The following is a 14,951-nucleotide window of genomic DNA, read 5'->3' on the forward strand; positions in this document are numbered from 1 at the left end:
GTCACTGATACTGACGGGACTCGTGCCACGTCAGCGCCACGTAGGCAATCCAATTACCGTAAATCTTCGGAAGACCATAACTTGTGACTCGGGTATTCAAATCAGATGATTTTTTTTTTATTTCACATAATTTTTCGAGATCTACGCAATGATACCTCGTTTGACATATTTTATCTCCCACAAACATAGTTTGAATTTGTAACAATTGTATCACAATCACAAGAGTGTTTATCCATAAGACTATGTTTGTGGGAGATAAAATATATCAAATGAGGTGTCATTGCGTAGATCTTGAAAAGTTATGTGAAATCAAAAAAAAAATCATCTGATTTGGATACCCGAATCACAAGTTATGGTCTTCCGAAAATTTACGGTAATTGGACTGCTTACGTGGCGCTGACGTGGCACGAGTCCCGTCAGTATCAGTGACGGGACTAGTCCCGTCAGCATAGGTGACATGTTTGACTGCATTACTTTGGAAAAACTTATGCAATCAGCTTTAACCGGGCAATTCTTCTGTCCAAAAACTTTAAAATGGTGCTTTAGCCTATGGACTACCAATGCAGAATTTTTAAGCGACAGTTGAGTACTACTTTTTGAATGATAGACGTACAAAGTGCAATATCAGTGCCTCAGTCAGAAGAACGATTCTCAGGTGCTGCATAATTCTTCAAAAGAATCAGGCTGATTATATACTTGCATTATGCAGCACAGTTCATTTTCATTAAAACACTGACCAATGGTGCTATACACAACAGTCATCTTAACGCATAACAACTTAATAAAATACACAATAAACAAGGCTCAATAAAAACCTTACCATCCCCCATAATTTGGAGATTTGTTCCAGTCAAATACTATAATTTGTGAAATCAGTTCCGTGTTGCTCTAACCATTCATCCGGAGTTCTCACCATTTCCTGCCATGTCATGTCACTACTGAAGTTGATATGGCCGTTTTGTCTTTTGTTTAAATAACAGTGACATTCAGGAAACTACCGAGATCAAAATGGTCATCACAACGCACAACCAATTCTGCAAATGGAAAATGACTGAAACATTTCAAAGTTTAGGACATGATAAAAGCCTGGCCTAAAAATTATAGTAAATGTATCAGCCCAAAAAACAATTCTTCCAGCGAATTGATAATTAAACACCTTCTGAAAGTCACGATTGATGAGCATTCAGCAGCGCTCTATAGACCATATCAATGAATTGATTATCCTACCAACACAAAAAAAAATTTCTTTTAGAAAATTAGAGGACAAACAAGAATAATAATAATAATAATATGTTTCCGAAAAAAAGAAAAGAATAATAATAATACAATCATACTAATATATGCTTCTTAGTAGGGAATAGAATACAAGAAGATCGTACAAAATTATCTTCTCCCTAACAGTCATTTAAGATCATTGTACTCAAGATATCATACAAAAGTACCAAGCAAGTACACTAACCTGAACAAGCACCAGAAGAGCATCTCGGACCTTTTCTCTAGAAATAACTGGACCATAGTTCGGAAGAGGAGCAGCAGGAGTAAGTGAAGGTGGTGGAGTGGGAGGTGGAAATGGCTGTAGCAGTGGAGCACCATATGGGCGTTGTACACTAACAGCAGGATGAAGGGGAGGTGCAGTAGGTGTGGATGAAGACACAGGGGGTATCATCATCGCTGAAGAAGAAGGGGGAGGGACGAAAAACGAAGAAGGCTTCACAAGATTTGTAGCTCGGTTGCTGCTGCTGCTGATGGATTCAGGAGCATCAAGCTGGGGTAATAGAGGAGTGGATGCTGAAAGAGAGGGTTTCTGCAAGGTTGGCACAGTGGGTGAAGCAACAGTAGTTGGCACAGAAGATGAAGAAATTGTAGCAGAAGACTGATAAGGTTGTCCAGTAATTGGAGCATTTGGAGTATTCCCAATGGCCATCGCTGCCTGCAATAATTAAGTATCGGAAAAAAATCAATCTGATCAGAACTGAGTTACAAATGTTTAACTTATCATGAAAAACTATGTTCACAATATCAATGTACTGAATATTGATCATAAATGGTCAAAAGTGGAGCACCGTATGGTCATCAGTGGGTCCTATAGTTTGTGAAAAAATGGACAACAAATGATGTTTAGATTCAAAAGTTAGATCCAAAAATGAGATTCACTAATAATGTCAGAAATACTAAAGTGGCAGATGTAGTGAAAGAACATTTCAATATTAGATGAAATAAATCCCCATCTTATAGTTTTCAAGTAGTCAACTTATCCAGTATGCTTTTGTAAAGTAATTTCAGTTCTTTTATTGTTCAAAAGCAATCGCCAGGAAAGACCATTATGACATAGCTGAAAATGAGGAGGAACACCTAGGTACAAGGGAACCAAAGGACACAACCAAGCTAAGCATGCAAGCAATTATCCATCTTCACTATGCCAGTGTCATCACATCATATCATTTGTCAAGAAAGTTCAGATATAGATGACATTATTAGAAGTAAATAAAAATGGCCACTATGGTACTTACACTGAAGAAGTTTACAAAGGATGGGTCATCAGGAACATCAGTCACATTGGAAGCAGTTGATGATGATGGCTCAAGAGGACCATCCATAACTGCCATAGTTGGTACTGCTTCCAGTTCCTCAAACTCGCTACAATAAATGTAAGCAGAACTTCATCACTCAAATTCTAAGTATACAATGTGCAGAAATAAATGACTAATTTATGCTAGCTAAGCTGTCAACCACAGCATGATCATTTACTATTGACAAGAAATCTTTTGATAGAAAAAAAAAAATTTCTTAGAGAAAAAAGGATAGTATAATGACGAGGAGGGTAAAATATTATCCAAGACTAAAATAAAAAAACAGAAAAGAAGAAAAGTAAAAATGAAACAAGGCTGCTCAATATTTCTGTATATCAAAGATGGGAACTCCCTCGAAACAGGCATTGGTAGAACACCAAAGAGAAGGCGAAGAAACATAACCCTGTTCTGTAGTAACTAATACAATTTTATACAAAAGAAACAAGAATGGACAAATAATGGAACTTATCCCCTTCCACAAACAAAATATAACATAATTATATAATAACATGACCTAGGTGTACGTTGCATATCCACAAGTAAGTAGAATAATACTCATATTCCACATAAGATCCAAATTCCAAAATGCATCCCATCCCCCCCCAAAAAAAAAAAAAAACAACAACAAAAAAGATAGGTTCCAGACAGCTAAAAGTAATTATCTCAACTTAAAGTTGGACGGAATCGGGAGTCATCCATGATAGTATGCTGGAAAGATAGGCAGGAGCCCATGAAAGTAGAAGTACATGAGACAGACACAAAATGGAGCACGCAATAAAGATTGGGGAGAGAGAAAGAGGAACCCATCCGTCAAGATCACTCCAAACCCCCTTGCTTTCAGGTGGATGGATATGAATATGATGTAATAGTGTTAAATGGGATTGTATTAAAAAAATATACAATACATTGATTAAACCAGCCCCACCATTCACTGGGGAGCAAGCAGATGCTGGCACAAATTCACTTAACCAGGTAGAAGCATATTATTACCTCTTTGTAGAAGACACCTTTGACTTTGGAGGCACCTTGGCATAAGCATTAAGGATCCTGAAAATCAGTCAAATATAAATGAATAATATGGATACAATTAAAGAAAAAAAAAATTTGGGGGGGGGGGGGGGGGGGGGGGGGGGGGGGGTTGAAATTCAATTATGATTTTACCAATTCAAAATCAATCTAGATTGATGTTAACATCAGCAACTAAAGCCACCGCTGACAAACTTGTATTCCTTAATTATAATAATAATAACATGAACACCTTTCAATATTTTCCTTTTTCTTTGTTCACAACCCTTTCTATCCACAGACCACAGGTAACATCTGCAGTTTCTCAGACACATTACTAGGAAATAGTTATAATGGATGAAGTTGCTAGCTAAACCTTTGTTTTTTCCCATCCTTTGCATACGTCTAATATTTGATCATATTCTTGCAGTTTTTATAGGGAAAATCATCTACATATTAGAGTATCAATATTGCTGAAAGGAGATTTTTCCCATTTTCTAGTAAGTGACACCAGAATTTTATGTTCAGTAGGAAAATGTTAAAAGACTACACACACACACATATATATATATCAACATACAACTACAATCAATGATGATGTGCAAAATATTTGACATGAAAAGAAAATTATTAAATAGAACAAAGCTTTATTGCACACAGCTTATCTGTCATCTATGGGACACCATCAACTAATTTCAGGATTCCTTTAACTAATGCTCAAAAATTGAATTTGACTGCCATACAAAACAAACACCATATTTAGGTCAATAACCCTTAAGTTGAACCCGACATCCATTGGGAACTGGAAGAGGGAGAGATGACAAATTCAAAACCTAATAGTTACACCAGTGTTTGACTTTTAAAAGGATAAGGGTATATTACTCTTTACCTTCTGGAAGTGTTCCCCCAAATCAACTCTTATTTACTAACTTTAAGACCTAAACTTTACACCCATCAAGGTTCAAAACAATACACTACTACTAACATGTTTAGATTTGCTTAAACTAAAGGAAAAATGTGTATTTTCCTTTTACAAAAACTTGCTTAAAGATTTTGAGTATATGCTATTTTGAACAGAAAATAAGCTAATTCAAACATGCAATACACATGCAATACACCTTAGATTATTCAGAAGCACTGCATGTAATAAATTTTTTGCCAAATCTAAGAATTTACGGAAAAAAATAAAAAAAAATCCTATATGTAGCATTTCCATAATTCAACCCATAGGAAGAGCAATACCTGCTAAAAAGATTCGCAACCTCTTCACACTCACGCGCATTATAGAACCAGATACCATTCACTTCTTGAGCAGCATTTCTATACAGTAGATATGGAACCTGAACTTCATACTCGAAATCCCCCAAGAGATTCTCCACCAAATTTTCTGTTTATGCCAACAAGAACGAGGGTTAAATGCAAGTTACACGAATGGACATTAGGCATTTCTCCATACCAGGTCTAGTAAGAGCACACTATCTATTATGTCAACCTTAAAACAAGGTTTAAAAGGAAAATTCACAGTTTATGCATAAAACTAAAAATATTGAGTGCATGATGCTGAGTGTGGAGTGCCAACGGCCAACACCCAAGCCCCAATCCTATAATTTTAAGGATAAAAACACATAACTAAAACTATAATATCACCTCATAAGAGCAAAAACTAACATAATATATATATATATATATATATATATATATATATATATATATTCCAAGACAAGAATCAACAATATCAGAATACAGAATATCCATTAATCCTGACAACGGATTGAGCTTCTTCTTTTTTCTTTTTCAAGTGAATGGGAGGCCACTCTACTAATATACGCTGCATCCAATTCAAGCATGTCCAGCTATACGAGAGAGTTTCCGTCTCATTGCCTATAAGCTAGTTTACAAACAGAATCCAGTGAACTCAAGACTAACGAATATACTTGCAGGCAAAATGATAAGTTTTCAAAACCAAATCCAACAATCACAATCACATTATCAAATCTCATAGATTCATATTATCATTGAAGATCAGTGGTGCATTACGTCAAGTTGTCAACAAACTGCAGAATTTTTCCAAATAGAAAATTAAAAATAAAAAATAAAAAATTTGATAACAAAGAAAAGACAATGTTCTCACTAACCAGTATTGCGACGATTCATGACAATAAACTGAAACCGCGGTTGTGTGTTCCTGAAATTAAACAAAACCAAAACGAAAGCTATAGTTCACCTCAGTTGAAAATAAATTTCCAATCCTAACACTTGGATCGTTGAACCGATGAATCGCGTGATATGATAAATGCTAAAAAAGAGAGAGAAGAAAATGAACCTCTTAACAACGAATAGAGATCCTTCAACGTCCTTGCGGCTCTGCAAAGCAATCAAAGAGAAAAGAGAGAGAGAAAGTGTTGAGAAAGAAGGGGAGAAGAGAGAAAATGGAAAAAGAAAGGGAGAAGTAGCGAACCCATTGGCTGAGGTCGATGTTAAACTCGTAGAAGGTGACGTGTGCGGCGGTGATGAGAATTTCCTCAACGAAAGGGTCGATTCGTTGGAGAACAGTGAGGTTGAGAAGCTTCGTGCTGTGTTGGTCTAGATTCGGCATCAGCTTCCCGTTCTGAGACATTCTCTCTCTCTCTCTCTCTACAAAACGGACCCTGTGGCTGTAAATTTGGGGGTTAGGGTCTTCTCTTTCTCTCTCTCTTCTCAAACATCAAACGTAGAGAGAGCGCAACGCAACGCAACGCAATGCCGGTGAACCAGATTCAGTCGATCAGACTCAGCTTCTTCCCAAAGAAAAACCTCGACAAAATGACCAAAACAACCTTATAACTAATTTATAAGGGTAATTGTAGTCTTATGTCACAGCAAATTTTTTTTATCTCATGCACACTTAACTTGAAGTGAGGCCCACCACAAAAGAGAAGAAAAAAAAATAAAAAAGAAATGGCACAAGTATCGATGTATGGACATAAGATAAAAATAAAATCCTGTTGCATAAGATTAATATTGCCCAATTTATAAATGGGAAAAGTACACTAAACACAAATTTATGCTTTTTTTTTTTAAGAGAAGCAGATACAAAGAAGCATAGATTTCTATTAAAAAAAAAGAAGAAAAAAAGTGTGTTTAGCCTCTTTGTATATCTATCTTTAACACATATTTTTTCTTTATAAATAGGTTTATTTTTTCTGCAATTAATATACATAAGTTATCTACATTGAGTCCAAAATGATATTGTTTTGAGGTGAAAATTAAAATATTTTTATAATTATAATTTATTTCAAAGTTATAATTATCGTTCTTATTTTAATTTTTAATCTTTCAACCCAAAACAACGTCATTTTAAGAGTGAATGTAGATAACTTATCTAAATTCTCTTATAAAAATATTAAAGCCTTTATAAATATAGGAAAAAACAATTTATATTTAATGTCAATATTAGTAATTTACTTGAAACATGAAAGGTAAAAATACGGAAATTGTTTATTTTATTATCATCTTGTGCAACGTGGACAAACCCTGGTTAGACAGGCCACACCTATCATTCCCCTCGTTGCATGTGTGTCTAGTGTCTACTGTCGACCACAACCTCGACCTTGGTTAGACAGACCCCAACCTCGTCCATTCATAAAATCGAGTACTGGGACCTATTTCTTTAAACTGGACAAACCATGAATCAATACTGCCAAAAACTTTGGAAGGAAATCCAGTAGAGTCCTTTAAAACATTCGTCTTCATGCATTACAAATAATACAATTGCTAAAAAGTGTTCAGGATATACCGCATTGCCTGTTAAAACAGAAAAAGAGTTTTAATTCTGCAATAAAAACCCCATGCATCCTTTCGATTTTGACTTTCAACTTTTAATCCCTCCTCGCTCAACCGATTTTGGATATTAATGCCAGTTTCCTTTGGGGAAGATTCGCCAAAATTGGGGGGGTGCGATAGGTGATTGAGTAATAAAAACAGATAAATCATAATTGTTTCAAAGAAGCATCCAAATGTACTCTAGATTTTGCCTTTGAAAAATGTTCTGATTTAGTCCTGATTTTCATAGCAGTCTGATTAAGGGATCTTATCCAAATGCCCACGAGTGATCAACAGCAAACATCGGATTACACCAGCAAAATAAAGTCCAATTTTCTTTGTACTACCTCTAAAGTAAGGAGTACAGACATTGATACAAGATATTTGTTTATTTGATTTGGACGACAATTGAAAGCTAAAGTTGTAGGATTTTTTTTCATTTAACTATCTCTTGTCATTTAGTGGCCTTTCCTTTTCGGCTGCTACTAGTGCCAGTTTCCAACAGGTAACAAACCATAGAATCGACGTCATCCCCAAATATGCTGTAAGCCTCAACCGCTTGTAGGTAACTAAATCCCATTGATAGTAACATGCGCATACTGCTGCTAAGATGAGAATCATTCTCTTTTCCGGGTACCATCTTGGGCTCACTGCCGGATGATCCTGCAACTCGCATTAACACATAGTTAGCTTATGTGTTCCAAATTTCAAATGAATCAAGTATACACCTACATATGGTATATCGCTAAATTTAAGAAACAGAGATAGAACAAAAGGGATGAACTTGGGTAAAAAAAATGCAGGAGATTTTCCAAGGTTGCTCTAGTTTTGTAAAGAATCATTTCGACCCAAAATCTTAAAATGTTGTGTGAAGATCTCTTTAATGATTATATTATTCTATAATAACCCCCTCACGCAAGAGTTCTTTGGACTTAAAGCGTGGATATTACACAGGTCTAATTTTTTTGGTTTATCTTATACTTATTTTAATTCCACTAAATAGTAGAAGGCGGTAAGGATCGAACTCGTGACATTGTAGTCCTCGAAGCTCTGATATCATAAAAAAAACCATTTTCACCCAAAACCATTGTAGGCCTCTTTAATGATTTATATTATTATCTAAGAAATTTTATTGGATTTCAAAGTTTCAGGTCTTAACGCTGTTCCAACCTAGAGAACTAACACACTTCTTTGAAGCAAATAGACCAAACTTTATGAGAGGAGACACTCACTTGCTCCAGAAGAAGATGGCTCAGCATTTGATGTAGACGACTCTCTATAGCCAAGTTGTTGCTTAAATGTACCATCAGCAAGATATTCAGCCCGAGAAGCTTCCATCACCGCACGTTCAATTTCCTTTTCTGTGAGCTCAAGATCAGAGTAAAACCGTCCCTCAGCCAAAAGTGCCTGTAAAAAGAAATAAATTGAAAATATTCATATCATCAGCATCAATTTAAAAAATAAAAAATAAAAAATAAAAATCATGTTCACTGTGTTACAATTTGAAATACTTACATTATCGATCTGTTGGTCTTGCTGAGCTTTAATAGCAGCCTTGATTTGATCTTTGTCAACATTCGTCTGCATTATAAATAAAAAACGTGCCATCAATCACTATCCAACCATTTAATCAATGTAATGATCAGTCGGTCTTCAAGTTACAGGGCCTCTTAGTTGGGCCTCCTGAGATCATTGAGGTTTCAGATAAATATTTAAAGCAGAATTCAATATGACTCTTACGTTTTCTCAGTTGGAAGATAAACTAAATTATTGACATTAGATCATAATACAAAATCAAAAAAAGAAAAGATAAAAAGAAAATAGAGTAAGAGCAACTTATATGATGATGGCAGAGTACTCACCCCACTAAGAGAGCTGAACCCAAGACCTGCACCAATTGTTGAGCGCCGCGGATCAACAAGGGAGTTGTAATGATTCCCCTGATGATAACTTAGTCTTACCGGTGGGTTGTCAGTGTTATAGCTTCCGTGAAATGTATTGATAGGTTCTGCAACAAAAATTGATGTTATTAATTAGTAAATAACTCACTAAGAACAATTACAACTACTAAAAATTTGGACAGAAGCTGTACCAGTAGTGTAGGAGTATATATGAATTGGGCGATTATACATTTCAGACATGGCTTGGATCTCAACATTGTTACCATAGACCTGCCAACCAAGGTGGAACACATTTATGCCTAAAGCAGAAAGTTAAAGTACCTATCTACACATTCGAACCAACTAAAACTGCAAATTGTATTAAAAAGGAATACCTTACCAAGCACACACACAACCAAACAAATTTCTAAATTTCTCCAACAGAAATTACTACTAATTAAGAGTGAGTAAAATTAACAGCTACTACAGCTAAATTGAACACCAAGGGCCCATGCCTAGATCCCCACCGCTTCAATTGACTAGTTGATCACAGCAAGAACAAAGAATTCCCTTAATCATAAGAATGATGATATTGTCTGCAAAAGGCCTAGCTATATTATAGCTCTTGATGGCCAATTCCTCATAGGACCAAACTTATTGACAATTATGAAAGAATTTGAAAGCCAAAAGTAAAACGAGATTGCTAGAACATCTTAGAGAGTAAAGCAATAAAGTTTGGCACAATCTACCAGAACAGAAAAAATCATATCTCAACAAAAGTGAAAGTGAAGAAAGAAAATCATAACCAAATCACGAATGACAATATAGATAGCTAGTCAAAAGCAGGCCTAGTCCTGCACAAATCTAATCGGTATTACGTATCAAGTACTAAAAAAATGAAAATGCGGATATTGTCGAATGGTAAAATTTCTCCTTGCCAAGGAGTAGACCCGGGTTCGATTCCCGCTATCCGCCTACTCCCTTAAATTTCTGTATTTAATTCTAAAAGTATCAAAAATTGTATAATGTTGACGGTGATAGTATAGTTATACTATAGGGAGAAGTTAACAACCATAACCCACATCTAGATTAATTGGCATGTTGAAGCCTATAAGCATTGTTGAGATATATAGTCCCACATTGGTTGTATGTGCAACTAATGTGGAGTTTATAAGGCCTTGGACACTCCCACTCTTTGAGCTAGCTTTTGGGGTGGTGACCTCAAGGTTCTTATACACAACACAATACAATACAATACATTCATCCTTTTCAAGTTGGTATCAGAGTCTCGCCGCCCCCCACTTTCTCTTGTGGCATTTCCTAGCACAGATAGGCTGGGCCTGTTACATTTTCCACTCTTCAAGCCCAATGGGCTCTCGTGTGAAGGGGCGTGTTGAGATATATAGTCCCACATTGGTTGTATGTGCAACTAATGTGGAGTTTATAAGGCCTTGGACACTCCCACTCTTTGAGCTAGCTTTTGGGGTGGTGACCTCAAGGTTCTTAACAAGCATTTTCAACTATCCATTGCATTAATCATACCCCCAACTACAAAAGTACAGCTTTGAAAATATTTGTGAAATTCCACCTTAAACTGTTCTAGAAGTCATTTGCAAAATAAAACAACCAAGAAGAAAAACTTGGCCAGTTTGTTTTGGAAGCAATGTTCTACACAATCTACTGAGAAATTAAAAGGAAAAGTAAGAAAACAATCATATTCAAACACAAGCTAAAAGCCCAACAATTGTTGCAGTTGGTTTATGCCATGAAATCCTTTAAAAAAAAAAACTGCCAAACTATAATGTGACATACCTTATCTCTTCTCTTCCTCTTACAGTATGATGTGAAACCTTCCGTTATATATTGAGAGAAGTGATCTCTCTCCCTCTCCTGAAGATATAAAACTAGTAATACTTATTCCGATGTTCAATAATAATGCAATCAATGTATGTGAGCAAGAAACATCCAGGAAGTGGCATTCATATAGCTAAAGTTACACTAAAAACATGGAAGATAATAGAATCATACCATGAAAGGAAGCTAAATTCTGATAGGGATACCACCCCTAAAACCACCTCTAAAGGTATATTCTAGAAGAAGCTGAGTCAGCAAGGCATTTAAAAGCAAATATGAGTGGAAGGCAATTCTGTTAGTGTCACACACACACACACACGTGAGAAGCAACACTGGAATAAAGGGAAAGAATTAGTATAAATAGGGAATAGTAGGAGGAGGGAAGTATCTTTTGGGACTTTGGACTTTTGGGCACCTCTTGGGTGATTTGGGAGAAACTAGAGCCTCTCGAATGCTCTAGAACTATCACTGTTATTTTCTAGTTCCTTTACTGTAATTGTCTCTTCATTTGTGTTACTGCAATTGAGTAGGAATACATGTTCTCTGTAATTGTCATCGCTGCTGAGCATTGTAATGTTGATTCTGTTAATATTCTGAGTTGTTTCTTTATTTGTGTTGTAGATCTCTATCAGATTCACAGACTATTTAACAGAATACGAGAAAACTAACAAATTTTAATTAAAAGCAAAACCAGAAAAAACCGTGCAACTAAAATAGAAGTGAGAAAATATGATGAATACAATAAAGTAAGGGAGTTCAACCGAAATAAGCAAATCTGCATGTGAGCCACTATTACAAAAATAATATTAATTATAATAATAATAATAGGACTACCCTCCATTTTCTGGCTCAGGTTTAATCTTCCTTCTACTAGAGTAAAAATACTCTAGAGTTTAGGATATCCCCTTCTCATTTTCTCCAACATTTTTCATCTTTCAATTTACCACATTACTTTTGATAACAATATTGAAGTCCTACAAATTCTTTTCTTGCTTTCTTATATTTTAGAAGATAAAAGTGCCCATCTCCTCTACCCATTTTCAACACCCAAAAATTTCTATGCTTTTACCCCAGAAAATCGTAACTCTAGCAAGTGAAATCATTAACTTTCCTACTGCCCAGGCATTCCAGAACGCACATACTTAAATCTAGACACAAAAAAAACCTTCTGCAACCCATGATTAATCCCTAAACCTTAAAACAAGTCTTCTTAAATCCCTTACTGTAATTGTAAAAATACAGTTTTAAAACCCTAGGAACACGGTGGTAGCATTCCTTCAAGTAATTGATTGAAAACAACAAATATTGAAGAGAATTCAAGACCTTTAAGGTCAATACTTTTTCTCAAAAGTCCATCGAAACCCACAGCCCTTAACTCAGCATCTCATAAAATTAATAAACAGTTAACCTAATGAAAAGTACATTTTCAATTATGATAAATTGAAGCAGTGATATAGTACGGATATTTTGGGGAAAAATACATATATAGTACAGCATTGTCATACCATATAATCTATGCACATCTGTCTGACCAAATCATACAATTCAGAGTCCCCATACACCTGGTCTGCAATGGCACGGAAAAGGCAATTTCCATCCTCCATCATTCCTTTTACTTCATAGCCTTTTGCCCTTCTGATGTCATTTTCAAACTGCCGCTCTCTTTCCTACATAGATGTCAATATCATTTCAATATATGATGATTATCTTAGTGAAGGCCTTGAAGCAACAAAATTGCATTATCAAGGTGGAGAAATAACCTTCAAATATATACTTTTAACTAATATATGAATATGCAATAATACATTGCAACATCTTCAAGGCATCAAGATACAATCATACAATCCAACATAGACTTTTCAATAAAATAAACCAAACGGTACAGATCTTTGATAATTAGGCCGTAATGATGCAAGTGAATCTGTGCAATAACTGAAAAGAAATGATAAAGGAATAATTCTAAATACAGAAGCATAGTCCAAAAGTGTTGGACAATTTAGAAATCTTAAATATTATAGCATGAGGGTATAGAGTTAGACTAAATCACCCACCTTATTCCTAACAATTCTATTCTTAGAATCAACCCAAAGATAATAAGAATCACGCACCAGGATTTTTCTAGCAATATTATTTTATCTAATTACCCACTTTCCCAACTCAGGCTAAAGAATTGGGAAATGAAGTTCAACAAAACAGACAATAATCATCAACTTACTAAATCATCATACGAGGACACCAAGCATGGATTCTGTTCGTCAGCACTATTATAACCCTCATTTTCATTATGAGCCCTGGGAGATGAAGGCCGAGACCCAGCAGGTGAAGTCCTAGCTGAAACAACAGGCCACGCAGATGCTCTCCTAGGTGATCCTACATAGACAGCATTTGAAGCCCCCGACACATTTCCCCTTGAATTTAAGGTAATTGCAGAAGGCTTTGGGGGTGGAACAGGGGGAGGTGGAGGATGTGAACTGCAAGTGCCGCTAGCATTGATTGAAGAATCCCCACATGAGCCCTCATTCTCTGATGAAGGTCTTTCTCCACTCAACCCTTTCACCAATTCTTGGTGACCCTCAACCTCCTCTTTAACATCTTTCCCAGCATCAGCCACTACTTCATCACCCGAGGCGGTGTCATTCTGCTCAAGAAGACTTTCCATCAAAGATTCATCACTTTTTCCCTTATCACAGTCGCTAGTTCCAACATACTCCAAAAGATCATCCCTAACAACGTGTCCAGGTATCTCCTCTCCACTTTCCTCATCTTTGGCAACTGAAGGAACCGGAGACCCAGTAGCCTGCGACTCCGGCCGAGCCGACGAAGAACCGGACCGGTTTGGGTTCGGAGAAGAACCACCTGAAGAACCACGCTGAACCAAGATGCGAGTCATCGTAAATCCTTAAGCAACCAGAGCTCCCAAATCAGAGACCTAACGGTTTATCGCGTGTTCTTGCCTTGGGCACAGTGATGCCAATGCCTTTGCTGAACGATTTCTTCGGGTCCTCGCAAAACGATCTCTGCATTCCCCTATTAATTCTCATCAGACCTAGACCTTCAACTTTAAACAACAAAACCTTCTTTCAGAAATCGAATTTACCTTCGATGCACCTTCGGGAGCATAACCTGCACCCCAAACACCACCATAAAGATTTTGCCACAAAAATCAAAATAAATGCAGATTTCTTTTTTCTGACAAGTAAAAGCATTTAATAGGAAAGGGGGACCCCAAGAATAATCAATTTCAATTAACCACCGATCAAGAAGAGAGAAGAAGAAGAAAAAAAAAATAGAACACAAAATTCTAATCGTAAATATTTAACCGGAGAGAGAGAAAGAAATGGAAGATGAACTTGAACCTGAGAGAATCGCGGAAGAGGATTGGAAGATGAGTGAAAATTAGGGTTTTGTTTTTTGGAATCAACGAAAAGAGAGAAAACTGAGAGAGAAAAGTTGGAATGTTGAGAGAGGAAGTTGCTTGCATTTTAACGGTGAGTGGCACGTGACCTGGAGTTGGTGGCACGTGCCACCTTTGTCAATGGGTTTAATGGTTGACACTTTTTTTTTTTTTTTTTGTGTCTGAACCTTTTAGAAATGAAGATAATATGAAACAGGAGTTTATATTTGTCATTTAACATGACACGTTAAATTTTTTTACACACAATATTTTATAGGACTCACACTTTTTGTAGAAGAAAAAGAAAAACAGCACGCAAAATAAATCTCTATAACATTACACAATCACCTTTCCTATAATATAACTCTTATAAGACGCTATAAAATAACATGCCAAACTGTTTGATTATTCTTCTTCTTTCACACGTGTTGCTTTTATAAATAACAT

General features: G+C 36.1%; 2 protein-coding genes across 5 annotated transcripts; both read right to left on the reverse strand.

The window, feature by feature from the left end:
- Positions 1-685: 685 nt before the first annotated feature.
- LOC133318268 (mRNA-decapping enzyme-like protein) lies at positions 686-6,325 on the reverse strand. 3 transcript variants are annotated; one of them, XM_061520263.1, is made up of 9 exons: positions 6,034-6,325; positions 5,899-5,939; positions 5,711-5,760; positions 4,818-4,962; positions 3,561-3,617; positions 2,511-2,637; positions 1,460-1,930; positions 1,157-1,223; positions 686-1,051 (listed from the first exon to the last, which is right to left on the reverse strand). In XM_061520263.1, the coding sequence occupies exons 1-8, from the start codon at positions 6,190-6,192 to the stop codon at positions 1,167-1,169; spliced, it is 1,107 nt and encodes a 368-aa protein (XP_061376247.1). In that variant the 5' UTR covers positions 6,193-6,325; the 3' UTR covers positions 686-1,051; positions 1,157-1,166. The 3 variants fall into 3 exon arrangements, with proteins under 3 accessions (XP_061376247.1, XP_061376245.1, XP_061376246.1); XM_061520261.1 differs by having other exon boundaries at positions 686-1,223; XM_061520262.1 differs by having other exon boundaries at positions 686-1,223; positions 1,460-1,926; positions 2,507-2,637.
- A 1,255-nt stretch (positions 6,326-7,580) lies between these two features.
- Positions 7,581-14,551, reverse strand: LOC133318265 (OVARIAN TUMOR DOMAIN-containing deubiquitinating enzyme 6-like). Of its 2 annotated transcripts, XM_061520259.1 has the most exons (10): positions 14,467-14,550; positions 14,208-14,233; positions 13,326-14,127; positions 12,616-12,777; positions 11,069-11,146; positions 9,469-9,547; positions 9,239-9,384; positions 8,892-8,957; positions 8,609-8,783; positions 7,581-8,039 (listed from the first exon to the last, which is right to left on the reverse strand). In XM_061520259.1, exons 3-10 carry the CDS (start codon positions 13,998-14,000, stop codon positions 7,831-7,833), a joined length of 1,590 nt encoding a protein of 529 aa, XP_061376243.1. In that variant the 5' UTR covers positions 14,001-14,127; positions 14,208-14,233; positions 14,467-14,550; the 3' UTR covers positions 7,581-7,830. The 2 variants fall into 2 exon arrangements, with proteins under 2 accessions (XP_061376243.1, XP_061376242.1); XM_061520258.1 differs by having other exon boundaries at positions 13,326-14,233; positions 14,467-14,551.
- Positions 14,552-14,951: the final 400 nt, after the last annotated feature.

Source organism: Gastrolobium bilobum, unplaced genomic scaffold, assembly GCF_033153095.1.
Source record: "Gastrolobium bilobum isolate Gb01-03AN ecotype WA unplaced genomic scaffold, APGP_CSIRO_Gbil_v1 utg11607, whole genome shotgun sequence".
Classification (NCBI taxonomy): Eukaryota; Viridiplantae; Streptophyta; class Magnoliopsida; order Fabales; family Fabaceae; genus Gastrolobium; species Gastrolobium bilobum.